General features: G+C 40.8%; 1 protein-coding gene across 3 annotated transcripts; it reads right to left on the reverse strand.

Moving 5' to 3' along the window:
* Positions 1 to 2,156: 2,156 nt before the first annotated feature.
* On the reverse strand, positions 2,157 to 20,316 carry srrm2 (serine/arginine repetitive matrix 2). 3 transcript variants are annotated; one of them, XM_041778016.1, is made up of 14 exons: positions 20,118 to 20,316; positions 16,895 to 17,146; positions 16,556 to 16,651; positions 16,055 to 16,240; positions 15,702 to 15,785; positions 15,554 to 15,619; positions 15,432 to 15,467; positions 15,200 to 15,316; positions 14,542 to 14,680; positions 9,339 to 11,821; positions 5,833 to 6,507; positions 5,644 to 5,718; positions 5,346 to 5,453; positions 2,157 to 2,632 (listed from the first exon to the last, which is right to left on the reverse strand). In XM_041778016.1, the coding sequence occupies exons 2-14, from the start codon at positions 17,140 to 17,142 to the stop codon at positions 2,578 to 2,580; spliced, it is 4,368 nt and encodes a 1,455-aa protein (XP_041633950.1). In that variant the 5' UTR covers positions 17,143 to 17,146; positions 20,118 to 20,316; the 3' UTR covers positions 2,157 to 2,577. The 3 variants fall into 3 exon arrangements, with proteins under 3 accessions (XP_041633950.1, XP_041633951.1, XP_041633949.1); XM_041778017.1 differs by having other exon boundaries at positions 9,339 to 11,818; positions 15,554 to 15,622; XM_041778015.1 differs by having other exon boundaries at positions 15,554 to 15,622.
* Between the last annotated feature and the right edge of the window lie 1,622 nt (positions 20,317 to 21,938).

Here is a 21,938-nt window from a genome sequence, read left to right on the forward strand (position 1 = left end):
TAACTCAAGAGCAAATAGAAATTGTTAATCATATGCGATAAATATATTTGATCTAATTTAAATATATTTTCAAGCTGCTTTTCAATAAAGTAAACTATTATTTTGATATAATTCACATTTTATATATTTAATGATGCATCAAAAAGTTTTCCAGAAACAATTGCAGCCAGTATATATATACATATAAATAAAGAAGACCTATGCATGCTTTCCTTACCAAAAGACCATTGTATAAACTACTTCATAACTGCTTTATCATGGTTTGATTCAATATTTGCAAATCTAATTTTGGCAGGGGGGCTAAGGCACTGGGCCCCATGTTGGGAACCAATGCCCTAGGCCAGTGATACTCACCGTGTGGCTCTTTTATGTGTTAACTGGAAATATTATTCCCCTAGAAAACCTAAAAAAGGAAAAACTTAAACCTCAGAAATTGTCCATTGCAAGTTGTTTCCCCACAGGTATACAGTAGCCTTCAACTGTCAAACTTAACTGTCAACCTTTATTATTGTCTGTATATTTCCATTTCTCTTATTCCCCCAATTTTGCCACTCTATACTGCTTTTTGCCCATTTTAGTCACTTTCCACTCAGTTTTATCCACGTTTTTGCCCCTTTTTGCCCCCTGTAACTATTCTGTTTGGTCATTTCTCACCCATTTTGGCCACTTTTCACCCAATTTTGTTGATTTTTAACTACTTTGCATATTTTCCCCCATTCTTGCCACTTTTTGACTATTTTCACCACTTAGATTGTGGCTCTTGCAAAGATATTTTTTAACAACTTGGCTCTTTGGTTGAGCAGGGTTGAGTAACACTGCCCTAGGCCATCCTTACTCACCCCTGAAGGTGTGGACTTTTTTTTTTCCCCAAGAGATCATTTTCCTATACCTCAGGTAATATGCAAGGTCATCCAGAGCAGAACTGGGGTTGTGTCAATCCTTCTTTGTCACATCTCCGCCTTACGTCAGCCTCAATTTTTGGCCCAAACATGCCTAAAAGTTCTGCACAGTACTGAATATTAGGATAATTTTCTGAGATTTTTCAAAAAGTTATAAACATGATAATCTTTGATATGATTCCTGCAAGTTTAACAATATTGAAATATGTTTCTGCAAAGCCCTGGAGATGACATCGATAAAAAAAGTTGTTTTAGTACCATTTTTTTGTGTCCTGCACACTGGTTTCATTCATGTTTTATGCAACCAACCACATAAGACCTTTAAGGATCTGGAGGAACCCTCAGTTGCAGGTAAAATACTTCTTCATACTCTAAATTGTTCAAAAACACTTTCTGAATTTGTCTCCTTTCCGCATTTCCATTGCAAATCATCTACTGGGTCTTTGTGGTTCAAAAGATTTGCTGCAAAAATAAACGTTAAATAGCATCTGGATTTATTGATCTAGGACATTAACTGCTGATTAACCCTGTGTCATGTTAAAGAAAGAATATGATAACTTTAGCACCTCCAACCAGATAATTTTGGGCTGACTTTGGAGGAAAATGTTCAAACTTTTAGGTCAGTCAATCTGAGCAGATTTATCTGAGAATGACCAAAATGACAAAGCAAAGGCTGATGTCGCCATCAGTTTTAACCTTGCAAACGCAGCAAAATCTAATATCCTGTCAGTTGAAGTTGAGCAATATTCCCACCCACTTCCCTTTTACCTCAAACACAAAAAAGGTTTAAAAACTTCTGAAAAAGTCAGCAATACACGAGTCACCCTGTCACAACTTCCTGGTGAGTAAACTGCTGGCTAGTGCAACAGTTGTCTCCTTCAGGGAGGGGTTAAAGCAGCAAGTTATCTCAAATTTGTCCTTTATCTGACCTACATTTTTTCCCACTAAAGAGAGCTTCACTGCATGTAAAGAGAAAGCCTTTGGAGCAAATGCTCTCCTATTAGTCAACATCAGGATAAACAACCGTGAATTCAGGTCAGGGTATAAACTAAGACAGGAGATGCTGGAAAAATTCAGACATGCCAGTCTTGTTGAATCAGGGTCACGGGGCGTTGATTCTATCTCTCTACAAAACAACAGTCAGCAATGACACAAACAGGTCATGAATAGCCAAATCCATGTAGTCTGACCCAGTCTTTATCGAATAATGCACCTAATGTTTAAAAAGTCCAACAAGAAGGAGAAATTCCACTCATGTAAAATGTACAATGTGTTTTATTATTATAATTAACCATTTCAACAAAGAAATAAGCACATTTGAGTTTCTGTTACATGGTAATAACCAAAATACGGACAGCTCATATCTACAGGGAGAACCAAACAAACAGTACAAGCACAGCCGAGAATCATTAGTGACGTTTTTACTGTGGTTGTGTGTGTGATGTGCACGTTTCTGTTTCATGTTATAAAAAGAGCTGTACAGGCCAGTCTTCGTTCTTTACTGCTTCACACAAACTCAGCGTTGACAACCGGCTCAGAACCAGTGAACTAACATTCACAGCTGCATCTCTACTGACCGCTGGCGCTACAGTCCACGTCATCGTCTAGTTCGAACCATTGGTCACGAGCAGAGAAACAACTTAGAGAAGGAAGAGTGAAGGAGATCCACGCCGTCTTCTCATTTCCTTCGCCTGCTGCTGGACGTTCGGCTTGGTGACTGTCGGCTGCCGGTCCTTGAATAATAAAGAGGGGAATGATTATGGTCATGATTATGATCATTATTCACATGATAGCCAGTTTAAAACACAGCTTCTAGCACTGTTCACGTTCTTCTTTGCTCCTATACATCATAGAGCAGGGGCTTCAAAGTGTGTGAGAGTGAGCCTCCCCTAAGAAGAACTGATTCATTCGGTGGACCCCCACCCACAAAAAGGATTGAAATTGAAAAAAACTAAACAACACTTCAAATATTTATGTCTAATCTTTAAACATTTTTTAACATTAATATATTTTGGATATTTTGGTTTGCAAATGTCCTTAAACATCAGCCTTTCCCTCTTATTCAGTTATAATGCCATTAAATACCCTTTTTCATATTTTTTGGGCCATTTTACAACTTCTTTTTGTTTCTTTTTCCCACTTTTATCCCATTTTTGCCCCTTTTCACTTTTTTGCCCATTTAAGCTACCTTTCATCATTAAATATCCCTTTTTTTTCCCAAATTTTTTTGGCTCATTTTTATGCCCTCTTTTATCCCATTTTTTGGCCTTCTGTTGCCACTTTTTGTCCGTTTAAGCGAGCTTTTGTCACTAAATACCACTTGTTTCCTTTTTTCCCAATCTTTGCCTCTTCTATTTGCCATTTTGCCCTTTTTTTTTTTTTACAATTTTTTGCCACTTTTTGCCCATTTAAACTTCCCTTTGCCATTACATACCACTTGTTTCCTCTTTTTTTTACCCATTTTTTCCACTCTTGACTGCTTTTTGCCCATTTATGTCACTTTTCACTCATTTTTTTTTGTCACTTCGAACAAATTTTTGCTACTTTCTGAACATTTTTCCACTTTTTCTCCCCATTTTCACCCATTTTTTTGCTGCTTTTTGACCATTTTTGCCACCTTTAACCTATTTTTATTGCTACTGCAAGCTGTTTTTGCCTCTTTTCACCTCTTAGATTGTGGCTCTTGCAAAGGTATTTTCAATAATTTGGCTCTTTGGTTGAGTAACACTGCTCTATAGCATAGTCCCTATAGTAACTCTAAGTTTATCCATTTAGCTCCATGCACAGCAGAGGTTCGCAAAGCAAATCACCTTTTTTCTGGTTTAAGGTTCTACACCTGCCCTGAAGCTCTGTAGTGCCCCCCAGGGGAGGCCCGCCTCACACTTTGAAAACCACCATCTTAGGTAACTGGTCAGCTTGCCTGGACACAACTGGTAGACTCTGGGCTAGCTGGTAGTACTAAGACATGTAACAGGGTTGTGGCAACCTTGTTACCCGCTGGACAAGTACCCTACGTCCTTGGTTCCCAACCTGGGGTCCGGGACCCTCTTGGGGAGGGCGCAAGAGATTTCAAGGGGGGCGCGAGGGTGCATCTGCTCTGAGGTTGTTAAAATTAGAGTCATTCAGATGATCTAAAATCATGATAAAACTCATGGATGGTTCATACAAGTCTTTTGGTAATAACACTGGTGTTTTTTTGGCTATTTTGTTTGGCTTTAATGATGAAAACAATTCAAATTAATGTGTATTTTTGACAGAAATAAGTCACTTTATTTGTGTGTGTGCCGTGGGGGGCCACAGCCCCTCTTAAATATGTGAAGGTGGGGCTCAATGATAAAAGGTTGAGAACCACGGCCGTAGGCCATGCTTACCCGCACATCCACCCTGAAGGTGTGGACTTTATTTTTAAACAGATTATTCTCCCATGCCCCAGGTAATATGCAGAGGCATCCAGAGCATGACGGGGGTTGTGTCAATCCTCTCTCCTGCCTAATGGTGCCCTCAGGCAGGTTTACCCGCCATTACAAGCCTTCATTCTAACCCAAACAAGCCTTAAAAGTTTTATTTGGGAGTAAAATGCATAAACCTCCTCAGGCTGCAGCTTCATGCTGTTTCTGTAGAAGCTGAATTACAATACATCTACATTTTTGAGTAAACACAGGACATGTGTGCCCTTCAGACAGGATAATTGCCCTAAACACAGTTAAATCCACTACTATTCACCTCGACAAGTCAACCTTACTGACTGATGGGCAGCAAGAACCAACACTTGGCCACAGTGTTCCCTTCTATTAGCCCCAGAGGGCTGAACATTGATCTCCAGCAACCCAGAGCCATCACCCTCCATGGTTAAACGATGTCTTGCTAAGCCTAAACTGTAGATATACACTGCTGAGAACTGTAAGGCAAATTTGGGCAAAAAATCAAGGTTGAAGTAAGGCATGCATTTGGCAAGTAAGCCTGCCTGCAGGAAAGAGGATTGACACAACTCCTGTCATGCTCTGGATGTCCTTGCACATCACCAGGGGCATGATAAAGTCCACATGTTTGGGGTGGATGTGGTGAGTAAGCAGGGCCTAGGGTACCGTCTGGTTGGGTAGAAGGGTTGCCACAACCCCCTGGTTTTGTTGTGGATGTCCCAAAGTGAAAAGGCCTGGTGCTTCCAAGCATCACAATCAACACGTGTCTAGCTTGACTCTGAGCGCCCTCCACCCCTCTCCTAAGAAGCCTGCATGCCTTTAACTTATGCATGCAACTTCTACATGACTGTACAACTTTTGTTGTCCAAAAAGGTTCCAGGTTTTGTTTTTCACTGGGGCTTATATCAAAGTTTTAAATTCTGGTTCCTACTGAATCAATATCTGACACTATTTCTGCAGAGGAAATTTTGTAGAAAAAGTAACTATCGTACTGTTAGCAGCTTAAATGTCGTTTAATGATACAGACCTGCGGCTCGGCGAGGACGGCGCCGCTCTCATGTACCTCGGAGGAGAATAACTGAGAGAGCGAGAATCTCTCAGTGAATCCGCCGGCACCCTCCCCGGTCTGTCAGGGCTGTAAAGAAAAAACAACTGTTTAACACAGCACGTCTGAAAGGCTGACATTTATTTAAAAACTTCATGTCATAATCTGGGCGTATTTCTTATCCTGTTCCCTAAAATGAAGATTAATTATAAAAAATGAGAGTATTTGATTCATCATTCTGCAGCTTATGAGTGACATTAAGATAAAGCTTTCCTCTTACCTCTTTTTCTTGGTTTCCTTTTCCTCCTCTGATGAAGATGATGAAGAAGAAGAGCTCCCAGCCTTGACGGCTTTACTGTTGACAGGAAAAACAACAAGAAGAATTAGATAATTCTATTTTATATTTGTTCATAAGATGTCTGCAGCAGGCCTGTCTCATTATCTAATGTTACAACCATCGAATACTCACCTTGTTTTCTGCTCCGCTTCAGAGTCGGAGCTGTCTGAGGAAGATGATGATGATGATGAAGAAGAGGAGGATGATGATGAAGAGGAGGAGCTGGAGCTGCTGCTCACGTCGACTTTCTTGTTTGCAGCTGCCTGCTTCCCGTTCACAGCGCTCTCACTTCTGACCGGTTGGTTTGACGGTTGAGGGGCGGGCACAGGCGACTCCTTCCTGCTCGGACCACGTGACGACTGCCTGGTTTCTGATTGGCTGCCGGCTGGAGACCTCCTGGAAGGCACCTCTGAGCGCCTGGAGTCTGACTGGGAGCCTCTTCCACCTGATGATGGAGTACGAGGAGAGTCTCTGGAAGGTCGCTGCGAAGAAGAGGAGTGGCTTTCTCTCTTCTTGTCCTCTCGCTCGTCCCCCCTGCCTCTCTCTGTCGGGGCTTTTGTGTCTTTTCTCTCCCGCTGTGGAGAAGGAGAGGACGAAGAAGAAGAGGAGGAGCTGGAGGAAGAGGAGGATGAGGAGGACCTGCGAGGCTGGGGGACAGTTTTAGGAGGCAGATGCTCCTTTTCCCTTTGTCTCTCTTTTTCCACCTCTCTCTGCCTGATTCGCTCTTGTTCCCGTTCTCTTGCTCTCTCTCTGGACACGGAGCGACTGCTCCTCCTCCGACGCTGTGGAGAAGGAGAGCGGCGAAACCTGGTGGAAGGAAATAATCAGTTCAATTTCATTACAGACAATAAAATGTACACAAATCAACTCTGATGCTGTAGCTGCCACATCTGCTCTTCAAAATTGTAAGCTTCTGTTAAACAAACCCCTCTGATCTTTTTAAAGAAGGCATCAGGACAAGCTGCACACTCTTGAATTTTTCCCATAATATGGGATAGACTCATCCTGATTGGATTGGATCATGATGATGATAAGCCCTTCACAAACGAGTCCGTGCTACAGGACGGCTCATTAATGTAGCTAGCTCCCATTTGAGTGCCAGTTTCCTTTCCTCCATAATTGTTATTTAATCCACATTAAAAAACCAAACTGGTACCAAATAAAGAGCTGTTCAACCAGCTCCACTGAGCAATATTTCTTTAACTTGATATTTGTGCCAAAATACCAGTTTATACCTTTTATTTGCAGCAGAGATGGTTTACATTACATATCATGCAGTCATTCAAGTGAATTTTTTTCAGAGTAGTCTGCAAAAAATCCTACTTTCTTCACTTGTGTACGCTTTTCTTATTTATTATGACAAAGATGTAAAAATGACCACTCCTTTCAATACAAAATTCACATCCGATTTGCAGAACAAGTCAAGATAAGCACAGTAAGATATCTGTTCCAAGTAACATAAGATGGGCAACTTCAGAAATAATCGCATATTAAATCGCAATATTGTGGGAAAAAAAACGCAATTAGATTATTTTCCCAAATTGTTCAGCCCTAATCCGGATCTCTTAAAGAACACAGATTTCACTACGAGAGAGACTGGACAAGCATCAGCTGAAGAGACACAGGTAACACCAAACCGGACCACTTTTTGAAAACCAGCCATATGTCCAGGCTTTAGATATGTTTTTGTTTTTTTCTTTTTATAATTACTGCCTGCTGCCGTTTTCTTTTTGCCTGAATATTTAACTTTTTTTGGGACACAAAAATAATCATTGCGATTGTTTTTACCAAATATTGCAATTGTGATTTAATATGCAATTATTTCGTAAGTTCCTAAACACGTGTTTTTCAATAAAAACAAGTAATAATTCATTCTAGACAATAACCAACACCAATCAGATTAACTAGGGCTGGAAAATTTTGAAAAAAAAAAAAAAAAAAAATCAAATTGTGATGATTTTTACTCATTTTGCATATTTGACATAACCTGTTGTCTTAAAAGGAAATATATTTGTTATATAATTCTCACATTTAACAAGACAAATGTACAAAAATGAAGAAAATAGGAGTTGCATACCGTTCTAAAAATATGCCACTAGACTGAATGCATGATATGTAATGCATATGTCTCCGGTATTTTGACACAAATTTCAGGTTAAAGAAATATTGCACCATATGCACTTCAGACTAAACAATGGCTAAAAACGTTGGTCAACAGCCTTTTTTCCATGAGAAAAACTAGACTAAGACTAACAAAAATAGATCTGTGATGACTAAAACTGACAAAAACTAAGTTTAGTTTTCGTCGACATGACTAAAACTAGACTAAAACGTAATGTAGATTTCATCACACATTCAAAATCCATGATATTTCTCCACTGTGGGTAAATCCGTCAAAAACAATGTAGCTTTAGCTATTCTGTCTCTCAGCTGTAGAAAGCAGAGACCCCAGGTTTAGTAGACTGCAGAGAACACACTACCATGATTTCGTACCACATTTAGGCAAGAAAATAAATGCTTGGACTAAAAGTAAAGACTAAAATGTGAGGATTTTTTATGGACTAAAACTAGACTAAAACTAAAAAGGATAGAAATGACTAAAATGTGACAAAAACTAAAATGCATTTCATTCAAAGACAAAAACTAAGACTAAAATTAAAAATAGCTGCCAAAATTAACACTGCTGCGATTTGAAAAATGCAGCAGGCCATATTGCAATTTAATATAATTTGCAAATTAATTTCCCAGCCCTATTTTGGATTAGTGCTACACAATTGTCAGGCTGTGCGTTCACATGACTGTGTAAAAGGCTACAGGAATGCCTACAGAAAAGCCTTTGGTTTACAACAGTGCCACTGCTGCATTTTTACAAGAATCTTTATTTTCAAAAGATGAAAAACTTTGATTTTTTTTCTCAGTTATTTTAAAAGCAATACTGTAAAAACTTTACATTTAATATTTTCTTAATGCTACTTAATACCTGATATCCAAGCACCTAGACTAATGATACCATTTATGTATTGTATTATAGTTGCAATCACAAACCACAGAATTGTCTGGCATAATCACAAACATACACCATTGCAGAATTCTGCAGCATCAGTAGGGATAATAAAACCATGGTAAGAGAGCCACAGAAATGGTGCATGCAATGTTATTGAGTTGTTAATCCCAGAAAATGCGTTGTCCAAACAAAGGAAGGGAAAAGATTCTCAGGAGACAGGAAGTTGCATAATAGAGATGACATAAAAAGGCTGTGATGACCATGTTTGCCTTAATATCAGTGAATATAACTTTAGATATTAAGAACATGACCTAACGAGTGCTATACTGCATACTGGTTAGCAGAAGAGTAGGAAACAGTTTCATTGCTTCCTTCATCCCCACCTGCTCCCTGGTGAATATTTCCTGCAGCATTTACACCTCAGCTTACCAAACTCAGAGAAGTTTTAAAAGGGGTGGCAGGACATTTTCAGTTAAAGCCAGGGCCAAAAAAACTGATGCCTAAAATGTTAGACTATCTGTGTTTTGTGTAAACTCTGCGTTTCCAAGGATCATCTACTAAAACCTTCATCGCTTAAACAGACATTATGACCAACATTATAAACCAACATCTATGCAGTCAGGGTCTATCTCACCTGCTAGGTGGACTTCTCCGTCTTGGACTTCTAGATCTGGACCTGCTGTGCCTTCTTGGACTCCTGGACCGAGACCGGCTCCTCCTGATGAGCCGCTCCCTTTCTCTGTCCCTGTCCCTCCCTCTGTCCCTCTGCCTCTCTCTATCCCGGTCTGACCAGGCTGGAGGTGGTGATGCTCTCCTGGATCGAGGGGCGGGTTCCTGATACTGCTTAGGTGGAGTGCGGCGTGGAGGGGAGGTGGTGGCAGTTTTCAGGGGTGGAGAACGTGACCTCCTGGATGACGGACTTGGCCTCCCCGGTCTCCTGGCGGAGTCCCTGTCCCGTCCTCTCTCCCTTTCTTTCTGCTCTGCCCTTGTTCTCTCTGCTTCAGCCACAAAAGGTGAGTACCTGTCCCTGCCTCTGCTGGTTTCTGCTCTCTTTGGTGGAGAGGGAGGCGGACTGGGACTGTCCACCTGTGTGGGACTGTAGCGCTCCTGTCCTCTGCTGCTGGTGGAGTGAGTCTCTGGAGGAGCTTGGTGGGACGCTCGTTCCCTCTCATGTTTATCTCCTCCTTCTCTCTCCTTCTGAGCTTGTCTCTCACCATCAAATGCAGCCGGAGGGCTGACATTTCTACCGTTGGCTAAATACTTCTGAACTGCAACACTGATGGCAGAACTTCGAACAGGGCTTCCTTTTTCCCGGCCTGCTTGGTCAGCTTTCTCTGCTTTCCCTTCATCTTCAGATGAAGAGGAGGATGACGATGATGAGGACGAGGATGAGGAGGAGCTATCGCTGTCACTGTCACTGCTGCTACTGCTGCTACTACTGCTGCTGTTGCTCTTCTTCTCTGCCTGTTTCACCTCGTGTTTCTCCTTCCTTGGCGGGCTTCTCGTCTTCTCTTTACTAACGTTCGTCTCATTTCTTTCACTAGGGCCTTTCTCTGAAGTTCTTGCTCCATCTCGCCGTCTCTCAACAGATAAATGGCTGACTGCATCTCTCTTTCTGCTGCTTTCTTGGTGGAGCTCTTGTTCATGCTCCCTCTGCTTGTTCAGATGCCTGTCCCTCTCCTCCTCCCGTCTTCTCTCCTCCTCCCGTTCTTTTTGTCGCCCATTTGCGACAGGAGAGCGTGAAGGGGGTGACGGAGAATCTCGAGATGGGCGTACTTCCTTTCTTCTGTCATTTTTCTGCTGCCGTGGAGATCCCTCTCTGTCCTGTCTCCTCCCGGTTTCTCTCCTGTCCTCCCGCTCATTTTGCACCCTAGAGAGCACATCTCTATCAGTCCTTCGCTCCCTGTCTCCACTCCTCTCCCTCCTCGCTGTTTCCTTCTGAGGTGGAGGAGGAGAAGGGGAGGAGGAATCATGTCTTGTCCGTCTGCCCTGCTTTTCTCTCTCTCTAGTCCTTTCCCTTTCTCTAAGGTCTGCTTTAGACAGAGGAGGAGGGGAGGGAGAGGAGGAAGAGGATGAGGAGGAGTCATGTCTGACCTTATCAGGAACATTCTCCTTTCCTTTATCCCTCCTTTCTTTACTTCTGGACCGTCTCCCCTCCTCCACATCTCTGCTTCTGGACTGCCTTCCTTTCTCTAGACTCCTTGAGCACTTCCCTCTTTGTCTCTCATTTTCTCTGCTTCTAGAGCGCCTTCCCCTCTCCCTTTCATTTTCTATGCTCATGGACCGCCGCCTTGTCTCCATCTCTCTGCTCTTAGACCGTCTACCTTTCTCCATATCTCTGCTTCTAGAGCGCCGTCCTTTCCCTCTGTCATTCTCTCTGCTTCTGGACCACTGCCCTTTCCCTCTGTCATTTTCTCTGCTTCTGGACCGCCTTCCTTTCTCCATCTCTCTGCTTCTAGACCGCCTTCCTTTCTCCATCTCTCTGCTTCTAGACCGCCTTCCTTTCGCCATCTCTCTGCTTCTGGACCGCCTTCCTTTCTCCATCTCTCTGCTTCTGGACCGCCTTCCTTTCTCCATCTCTCTGCTTCTGGACCGCCTTCCTTTCTCCATCTCTCTGCTTCTGGACTGTCTATCTTTCTCAACACTCCTTGAGCGCCTCCGTCTTAGCATCTCATCTTCTCTGCTCCTTGAACGCCTTCCTTTCTCATTCTCTCTGCTTCTAGAGCGCCTTCCCCTCTCTCTTTCACTTCCTACGCTCACAGACCGCCGCCTTTTCTCAACCTCTCTGCTCCTGGACCGTCTTCCTTTCTCTCTTTCATTCTCTATGCTTATGGACCGCCGACGTTTCTCCATCTCTCTACTTCTGGAGCGCCTTCCCCTCTCTCTTTCATTCTCTACGCTCATGGACCGCTGCCTTTTCTCCATCTCTCTGCTCCTGGACTGTCTCCCCTTCTCAGTCTCCTTCTGTTTGCTTCTGGATCTCCTTCCTTTTCCTCTGTCTCGGCTTTTATCTGTCTGTGGTGGTGGAGAGGGGGATGAAGAGTCATGTCTCCTCTTGGTAGCAGTCTTCGCCATCTCCTTCGGTCGCTCTCTTTCTCTCTCAAGATTGGGCCTCTTCTGGGTGTCAAAAAGAAATATTAGTCAGTGTTATCCTAAACAACAACAGGGTAAATGATCTTTATATTTCACCTAAAACTGGGTTTGTTTTAACATTGGACTGTGTGATAGTGGCGGGTGGTAAACCAGAATCAAAACCAACACCTGTAAAATTTCTGCCATGGAATAGATTTTTGTCATCACCGGTTTAAATATGTGTCATGTTGTAGTGCATACACAGGGCAGCAGTCGCTAGGACTTTTTGTCTTTAAAAGCTTGTAAAATATCAACCCTATAATAATTCTGCAACACAAAATCGTCAAAATAATCAGGTCTTTTACCAAAAAAAGTCCTTGTGTTCCTTGGAATTTGAGTCATTATTAAAGGGCAGTGACCCTGAGGGGCACGTCACGGCCTCTCTGTGCCTCTTTCTCTCTATTATGAGACATTCAGGTTATCTTCTGCAGGTTCAAAGTCTGTGTACATGTGGTTCAGCAAAGCCTGATGTGACGACGGAGCAGCTTGCCATTGGCTGTCACAGCCCAGTCACAATGCATTCTGGGATACAGACAATATGGCGGTTGGCTAACTGCAGGAACGACTGAAAATGGATTAAAATACATCCAATATCTGAGTTACTCGTGTGGATATATTCTTTCAAGACCCCGAAAAATCAGACAAGTTCCAGGTAGGACTGGGCGATATATCGAGGATACTCGATGTATCCCGGCTTTTGCCACCCACAATGTATAAAATGACTATATCGCGAATATCCGAGTATAAATTATGTGGAAGTTTTGAGCCGTCAGCGTGCATTTCTCGCCAGAGTATCGCTTCTCCCATTGTCCCTGAACGCATCTCTCACAGCAGCGAGCTCACTCTCTGTCCTGCGCAGCTGCACCCATACAGAAAACTCCTCTGCACATGCACATCAGCGGCGAGAAGCAAGGAAAGAGGAAGGTAAACAGAGCAGCATGGCTAGTTAGCGAGGAGTTAGCTGACTTCAGAGACAGAAACAGCGCTGGATCTGCAGCGTTAAGCAGCCGTTCAACTTTGAAAAGGAGGAGGTCAAACTCACGCGGTATTTGTTAAAATATGCCGCAAGATGACTCCGAGATAACGGCAGCAGTAATACAACGCCTCGCTTAAGATGTGAGACCAGTGTTGTTGAAAAGACACTTAACCGAGAATACGAGATTTACCTGAGCATTTTGCTGCAAACTCCCTGCCAGAGTCGTACATTTTAGAGAGAAGACGGCCCAGCAACGGAAAAATGTGATCCACATCTCCTCAACTACAGAGACTTATCTCAGCCTGACAGTACAAAACAACAACAACGAGCAGTTAAAATGTCCACATGATCACACTGGACAGTTTCTTGAATAAGGTCTAAAGATACTCTCATGTTATGAACTTGTCAGAAACTGCTCCAGCGTTCATCAGCACAGATAATGGACTAATATAATCACAGCTGTGCCTGAATGGAGGACTAGACTGCAGGGTTTTGGCCATTTACTGGATGCATGATTGGTGAGTTTTGTGTAGGTTTGCTTCACCCTTAATGAGGAAAATAATCATTTTATAATCAGCAATAGTAAACATAACACAGAAAACATTTCAGGACCTTCCATACACCGTAAAAGACAGAGTACTCCATGATTTATGTATTTTTGATTTATTAGTAAAAGATTGAATGAAGTCCTTTTCAAAATAAAGCTGCTAAATTTGACTTTATATTGATTTTTACTTTCTGCAAACAATTTTATTAAAAATCCAATAGAACAGTCTATTTTTATAACCAAACTAGTTTCATTTGGGGCTAAATTAAACATTAAACAGCTGCTGAGAGGCCATTTCAAAATATCGTGATTATATCGTGTATTGGGATATATCAAAAATATATCGGGATATCAATTTTAGGCCATATCATCCAGCCCTAGTTCCAGGCACGCTAGAAAAGCTTCCACAGGGGGTTCAAATGCAAAGATGGCGCCACTATAAGGGTACAATGGCATTTGAGTGGCTACGATTTATGGTTCAAAAGTTATTCAACTTTTAACAACACGTCTCATCTTGTTGTACATGACAATGCCGTCTTCAGAGAGCTAAAGGAGAAAATATGTTTTTAAGTGGCGCTGCATTGGGTTGCCAAATACTTAGTGCGTAGCTCGCTTCCACTGGAAGTACAAGACAATACTTTTAAAACAGCTTTTCTCTTTCAATATGTGACATTCATCCATAAAAATTAAATGCTTGTTTACTGTTAAATTCCTACACCATAGGTACATTTTTAATGAAAAGACACCTGAAAATAAAAAAATAAGTAGGCAATGGAGGAGGAAGAAGCAGGACGCTGTGTTGATTCAGTGGGGCCGTACTGTAAACCTGCCAGAATTGCTGCTTACACCGAGTTAAATTAAAGATAAACTTTATTAAATTTAAAACTACAGGTGCCGTTAGAAAGAAGTAAACACAGACCAATGAAACTACTTTTCTCTGACCTTCTGTGAGCTCAGACATGAGGTCCGTATGCCATCACAGGTTTGTTTCAGGGGAAGGAGGAGGCTGTGGCACCTGGGCATGCATTTAAATAAGTTTCTCTTTAAATGTTACAATACAATATAAAACCATTACCTTAAAGGCCAACAATAATATCGATTAATAACTAAATTTCAGTCCATAAAATCCAGGCCTACTGTGAGCTTTAGAAATGTGTTCAAGTTTCAAATCTTGAGCCTCACCGTTTCGCCTCCATGATGTGGGCTTTGCTCCTCGTAACCCCGTCTCCTCCTGTCTGGTGATCTCCCTTTTCTTCCTTCATCTGTTTTTTTCACAGTTTGCTCTTGTTGACGTGATCTTGGAGGAGGAGCTGGAGACACACTGTTAAAAAAACACATATGACACTTAAATATCCAGGTCTGGAGAATATGAGTACATTTATCCCAATATATCACCTTAAAACAATTTATTTTGTACAATGTGACATTCCAAAATATCCAAATGTTCATTTCTTTGCCAAAAGTTTTTCAAAGAGGATATAATTAACATTATTTGTGCAGATTCACATTTTAGGATGCATTTATTTTAGCTTTAGATCGAAGCCAAAGAAATGCAGTGCTTCAAGGTCAAGGCTGCTGCCAGGCAGCAGTGCATTCTGGTACGTGTAGGCACTGACTACACAGTTCAGACCAGGAGAGCTCAGCTTTCTCTGTTGGTGCATTGTGCAGTGAGGGATCTTTTTTTATCTCAGAACATCAGAAGGGTCTGCAAAGTGTTTATTTCATCTCTCCCATGAGCACCATAACATGCAGAACAGAGGTCGCATCAGTAAAGACACTCTGACAGGATACTGAAGATATTAAAGTAGTAGTATCACTATTTTAAGTTATTTCTCATTACCTGTTGGCTGAACTGGAGGAAACACTCCTGTGCCTTCCTGCCTTTGTTTTAGGAGAACCTGAACTTTCTCTCTGCTTCTTTTTCTTCTTTGACACTTTTTGCTTCTCGTCTGAAGAACTACAAGGGTCAGAAACAGAAGAAATATGTTTATAAAAAGAATACAACACCAGCACTCCTTCATTCAATAGTTTATGATTTAACAGATGTTTTTGACATAGTAGGAAAAACATACCCCTCTTCTTCCTCTTCCTCATCTTCAGACACCTCACTGAAACACAACATTTTCAGTCAATATTAAAAGTCTGTAAGTAAAAATGAAGAGAATCGAAATATAGGAATCCAGAGATGTGATACCGTTTCTTCTTCTTCTTTTTGGATCTTTTCTTCTCTCGTCTCGGAGATGGTGACGGACTCTCTGAGCTGCTGATGAAGAGAAAACAAAGTCAGATCATTTTGTTTATTGTCAGGGAGTTTTCTATTTCAACCAAACATGCCTCCTCACCTGTCTCTGTTCTTGTTTTTCTTCTTCTTCTTTCGACTACGCTTTTTCGGAGGAGAATCTGAGTCGTCTGAATCTTCCACCAACCTGAGAGTGCAGAAACAACAGACCATGAGTCTGGGACTGCACAATGCAGATGAATGAACGGTGTATACTGCTGTAGGAGATCACACTGGTGGTCGTGGTTGAAGATTCACATTACTGTGGACCACGCCTCCTACATGAACGTTGTGATTTTGTTTGTGAAAGATATTTTCTATATTATTTTATTTATAGCTTCACATTCATGCCGTCACCTTCCTGCATTAACATGAAAAAGAAAAAGTACAGCTGCACTTTACCCTTGCCCTACTCACGTGTATTTCTGCTGCTGCAGCCTCTCCCTCTCCAAGCGCTCCTGCTCTCTCTTCTCCTTCTCTTTCTCCTTGCGGTCTGCGTGGAACGATGATCCGTCCACGTAGTCGCTGGCAATTCCGAAAGCAGCACGGAGACGGTCGTTCTTCTGCTGGTTGGCAGCAGCCAAAGCATGAGTCTCCGTTGCCCTGAGAGGAAACAGACGGGCAGGAATGCCTGACTAATGAGACGCTCAAGTTTGACCAAGAGGTATCACTATTTCAAGTGTGACTAATATTTGCTTCAGCATTCATTTGATTGATTTTTGAATGTCAGTGTGTCAACATGATAATAATATAAAGAATCACTTTATGATATATTTATTTTAAAAACATCAAATATAAAAATAGTAATGATCCTCTTGTTTTCACATCATCCAGCTCCAATTACAACGCATAATCAAAGCAACATCAAATCATTGTGCTTTTTTTAAATGGCCAAATAAATGTTTGTGCTGCTCTTACGTTGGTCTCTCATTGGTGGCAGGAGTCGGCTCTTGCTTCTCCTGGAGCATCATACGGAAACTGTTAACTTTCTCCTCGATCTCCTTCTCTGAATACCTGAAAATATCAACATGATGATGCACTGATAACTATTTTCACAACTCATTCATCTGAAATAGCTTTTAAAAAAATTAGAAAACATGAAAAATCACAGCAAAATAGAGACGACAGACAGCTTTGCAAACTGGTATTTACAAGTGATTGCTACAGACTGCGATAAAATGTACATCTCCAGGTTTTCTACAGCCACTGGTCACTGCTTTTGACACGGCACTTCAAAGAAAAATTAAAGATGCATACCCCTGCTCCTCCATCATGTCCTGCAGCTCGGCACACTTCACCTCCAGCTGTCTCTTCCGTTGGTGCTCCAGGATGTCGGCATTGGGCTGCCGGTTGAGCTGACTCTCTAGCCTTTCCCGGTCCTTCTCATCCCGCTCGCCACCACGTTCGTCCCGAGGCCGCTTGACCCGCAGGCTCGACAGGTTACGCTGCACATAGCCATTGGTGCCACTGCCTCGGGGTGTGGTCAGGCCAATACCATTGTACATGGCTCTGCAAAAAGACAGAAAAAAGATGCATCAGTGGTTTGATCAGCCATAAAATGCAGAAATAGGTCAATTATAAAGGAGAAGGTCTGCATCTCATTGCTGGGAGTAGCATGCCCAGTAGCATGAAAAAATGAGAGCGTCTATATCAGTACCGGCCAAACAAATTTGGAAATAGTGCTGGGTGATAAATCAAGTTTCCATTTCAATCACAACTTTGTCTTACCTTGATTATTATATTATTTATTATGTACATGATGTCATTCCATTTAGCTTTCATAACATATTTATCTTTGCTTATTTTTCAAAAGTGATAGTTTTTTAGTGTTCAGAAGTTTTTACATTATAAAGTTACAGATTGATTTAATGTTGTAAAGTCAGTCTATTCAACAATAACGACACTAATATCTATCAAAATAATCATGATTACTCTAGCTGTAAGTGAGCAGAGATTTTTGGAGATTTCAGCATATTAGAAATCAGCAAATATCCAATATTGCATTTCAATATTCTCTACCATTTTGTTCTGTTTTTATTACGGCTGGGCAATTAAGAATGCCATTTTTTGCAGCTGCAGAGATTTTTTGCACAGTATGCAAACATTCAAGCGTCAAATGTGTTACAAGGGTTTACAAAAATCCTCCTCTTCATGTTTTATATATGTTTTTCTTAGGGCTGTCAAAATTAACACGCTAATGCGGATTAACACATCATCATGATGAATCTGATTAAAATTTTAATGCAATTAACCCATTTACAGCGCAGAATAACTCAAATCCCTGAAGCGTCTCTGACAACGCATTTCAGGCAGTTTGTGCAAGTAGGGTTACCGTCGAGCATGCAGCCGCACATGCACAAATGGGTCGTTGATCCGGTAGTGACCAACCAACTCAATATGGAAGACGCCAAACAGCAAGTTGGCCCTCTCGATGGGAAATTTGAGCAAAAAAACAAGACAGAAAGAACTATGCACATTCTGCAGGAAGGAGTTTTCTTTTCTTTTCTGCTTTCTTATGCAAAATGAAACGCAATTAATATAGATTAAAAAAGAATTATATTTAACCATCTCTCTGATACCCATGTTGTAGCTTCACATGGTTTACAGCTCAAAAAACTACTCATGTTTCTCACACTGGCGTCCTGAAAAACCCTTATTTTAACCTCCGTCTGAAACACTTCATATTCACTGCTGTCTCTTTAACACCCCCCACCCCCGGACCCGCCTCCTCCAATGTGGCTATGTTGCTATGCCAGTACTTGTAAACTTTGAATGAACCGGTCCGACTGAGTAAAATATGACATATTATATTATATTTGATATATGTCCAAACATGTTAGACCCAGAGTCTGACCCTGATAGTTTGGAGAGAGAGGGGGAAGAAAACCTGCAGCAGCGAAGGATAGAGAAGGACGTATCTGTTTGGTAAGTGTTTAACTACTGTGTCACTGAATGGCTTTGATAACATGGACTTATCATTCGCCACATTTAGCGATGTATTAATCCATCTCTGTTCATCTTGTGGGGGCGGTCTGTTCCACTTTGCCGGCAGCATGGACGAACCAGTCAGGAGATCCTATTGCGATGACCTCATCAGTTCGCTCCATCGAAATCTCATCTCGGAAAGATCTCCGAGAGATTCCCAACGAACCGTTTTCATCAGTTTACACTCTAATTCCAAGATTACTGCCACATACGGTTATCTTGTGGTTTGAAAATTTGCATATGTGAAGTACGGACACCCAGCATTGTGACTTTATAGTCATGTTTTAAAAATCGGAAAAGTATAATACCCACTTTTTAAATATATGATGAGAGTGTCCCTGACTGGATGTGGGTTATAATATCGAATGACTTATTGCTTGAATTTGTTGAAAAATAGATAAAATGAGGAACCTAACAACAATAATTGCATATTTAATCACAATATTGGGGGTAAATATTACAATAAGTTAATTTTGCTAATCGTTCAGCCCTAGTTTTTATAAAGATTATTTAATCTGTTATGTAGGGTCCATAAACTTTGATTTGACACTTGTTAAAATCAAGTCTTTCTGATATCTGTTTTCATATTATGGCAACAAAAAACAGCTAATTTCATGTATCCAATGATTGAAAATTTTAAGCCAACTCCTGCACAACACCTAGAACACAAAAATACCGGGACACCCTCTTCTAGTGGATTGATCCTGGAGGATTGCACTTCACACATAAACAAGATGTAACTGTTGAGGAGGTTCTGTATGTTTTGACACAACTGATGCCTAAAATAGCAGGCTGTGTAGCTTTAAAACACCTGGTATTGATAAAAACCAAAGAATTGAGCATGTGTTTACTTCAGTAAAGGAATACAGATCTCCTTTTAATAACAGCAGAATATTCTTCCACCGTTTCAATCATTTCTTTACAGCCTGGGACTTTGTACTCTAAAATGGCTGACAGCAATAAACCACAGGTGAATCAGGGATATAATACTGACTGTTTATGGTGTCTAACTGAATATCAGTTACACCAACATGTATATTAAATGGTTAACTCCAAACACAGTAACACCACCTTACTACTACTAATGCACTAACAATAGATACAGACTTGTTTGTTAGCGGTTTAGTTTGAAGGGTAACCAGGGATCCTGTAACGTGCTGTAGTCACTAGAATGCAAAGTTAATCGGTTTCCTGTTTTATTTCCTACCATAGAAAGATTCTTACTGGTTTTATTGGCAATGCTTCATGAGTACACCCTTAACGAGCATTAGCACGTGCGCCTAGAGGGGCCTGTAGCTCCGTCTACATATCAGGGAGCTAATAATGTAAAAGACGGAAATAGAGATTCAATATAAACGAGGTTTTATTTAATAACTCTGACAGGTCTCTAACTTCCTGCTGTGATAGACGGTTAAATCTAAAACGGGTTAAAGTTCAAATCAAAGGCCCAGCTTATATCTTAGCTACCTAGCTAGTTAACATAATCGTTACGTACCTGTGTTTTCTCCGCGCGCGAGGAGAACGACGTCTTAACTAGCCGTCGAAAAAAAAACTTTTCCTTTAAATCGGACGTCCAAGTAGAATTTGTAATAGTTAGATTCGCCACAAAGAAAGAAAATAAGAAATATGGCGCGTTATCCCTCGGCTCACTAGTTAGCTTGCTGCTAACTGGTCTGGAGTCCAAACGCAGGAGGAACGAGATGAAAACCGATGACGTCACACGCACGGTACGTCAGGATGGTGGTGCGTTCAGTGTCGACGCAGGTCTGTACAACGGAAGAATCTCACCGAGTTGATAGAAAATAGAAAATCTATCCAAAATATGACCTCTGTGAATTCATTTTCTGGCTTTGTGAAAGTCAAATACACCAAATAACACAAAGAAGATCTGAAATAGAGACTATATGTTATCATATTTAATAAGTCTGGATGATAAACATAGAGAAGATGCATGAAATTCGTCTGTTTACATTGCAGAGTTGTCGAAATTTGAGGATATTTAGAAGAAAACTATAATTAGATAAGTATACATACTGCTCTCTGTTTGCATTGTATGTCATGACTACCAGTTTGCTCTATTTAATTTAATGAAGCTCTATGCAGACACTAGATTTTTTTCATCAAATTGTTTGGATAGGTCCACAAACAGGAGAAAAAGAAAAGACAAAGGAAAATCATATGATGTATGGAATACATCCATACATTTTATCCAACTTAGTTTTCCTGTGATAAATGAGTAAATTCCAGTCAGTACATGTAGTTTTCAACCTATTTATCTCCTCTCCTCTGGAGGACAAATCTGGTTTTCTCCAAGATTAATAGGTTAATCTTGTCAAATTACCATTTTTCCTGCTATCTCAAGAAAATGGAGGAAAATAAAATATATGCATGCCCAGCTACTGCAGTAATTCACTTTCAGATATTATTTTGTCTTGTTTGTTTTGTTTTGTAGCTTGGAAATGTTGACCATAATGCTGCATTTGTACATATCCTTATATTTCTTACCTGACCTGTATTGTGTAGATCTAGGGCAGTGATACTCAACATACGGCTCTTTTGTGAGGATTTGTGGCTCTTTAATGTCTTAATTTGAAATATTATTCCCCTGGAAAACCATAAGAAACGAAAACTTTGACCTCAGAATTATCCATTGCAATTTGTTTTTCTACACTTATACAGCAGGCTTTAATTGTCAAATGTAATTGTCAACCTTATGTTTTTGTTTTTATATTTCCATTGCCCTTATTTGCAATTTTTGGCCCATTTTTTCATTTTTTAGCCACTTTTTGCCCATTCAAGGTAGCTCTTGCCATTACATGTCACTTTTCCCAGTACCCCCACCTTTTTGCCAATTTTAGTCACTTTTCATTCATTTTCCCCACCTTTTGCTGCTTTTTGCCAATTTTAGTTATTTTTCACTCATTTCCCTCTGTTTTTGTCATGTCTCACCCATTTTTGCCACTTTTTCTCCACATTTTCATCACTTTTCACCCAGTCTCTGAAACTTTCTGCCTATTTTACTCTTGCTCACCTATACTTTGTCACTTTTTTGCAGCTTTTGTGCCTGTTTTGCCAGCTTTAACTTATTTCTATTGCCACTTTCACCCACTTGTCCCCACTTAAATTGTGGCTCTTGCAAAGTCATTTTCAACAATTTGGCTCTTTGGTTGAGTAACTGATCTAGGGTATATAATATATAGTCAACATTTACCTGTTTATGCCTTTTATTTTCCTTCCTTGTGTTTATTAGAAGCTATCTTAACCCCTGAATGTAAAATAAATAAAGTATCTTTTTTTTAAATCTGAAACAATGATT

This window comes from Cheilinus undulatus, linkage group 21 (assembly GCF_018320785.1).
Source record: "Cheilinus undulatus linkage group 21, ASM1832078v1, whole genome shotgun sequence".
Classification (NCBI taxonomy): domain Eukaryota; kingdom Metazoa; phylum Chordata; class Actinopteri; order Labriformes; family Labridae; genus Cheilinus; species Cheilinus undulatus.

What these genes read in the sequence shown, in the direction of transcription:
- srrm2 (XM_041778015.1), bottom strand. Translation starts at nt 17,142, where the DNA reads ATGTACAATGGTATTGGCCTGACCACACCCCGAGGCAGTGGCACCAAT. An exon ending in AAAAACAAGAACAGAGACAG is followed by an intron (nt 15,623 to 15,701) that starts GTGAGGAGGCAT and finishes TCTCTTCATCAG; the next exon opens with CAGCTCAGAGAGTCCGTCAC. An exon ending in AAAAAGAAGAAGAAGAAACG is followed by an intron (nt 15,468 to 15,553) that starts GTATCACATCTC and finishes GTTGTGTTTCAG; the next exon opens with TGAGGTGTCTGAAGATGAGG.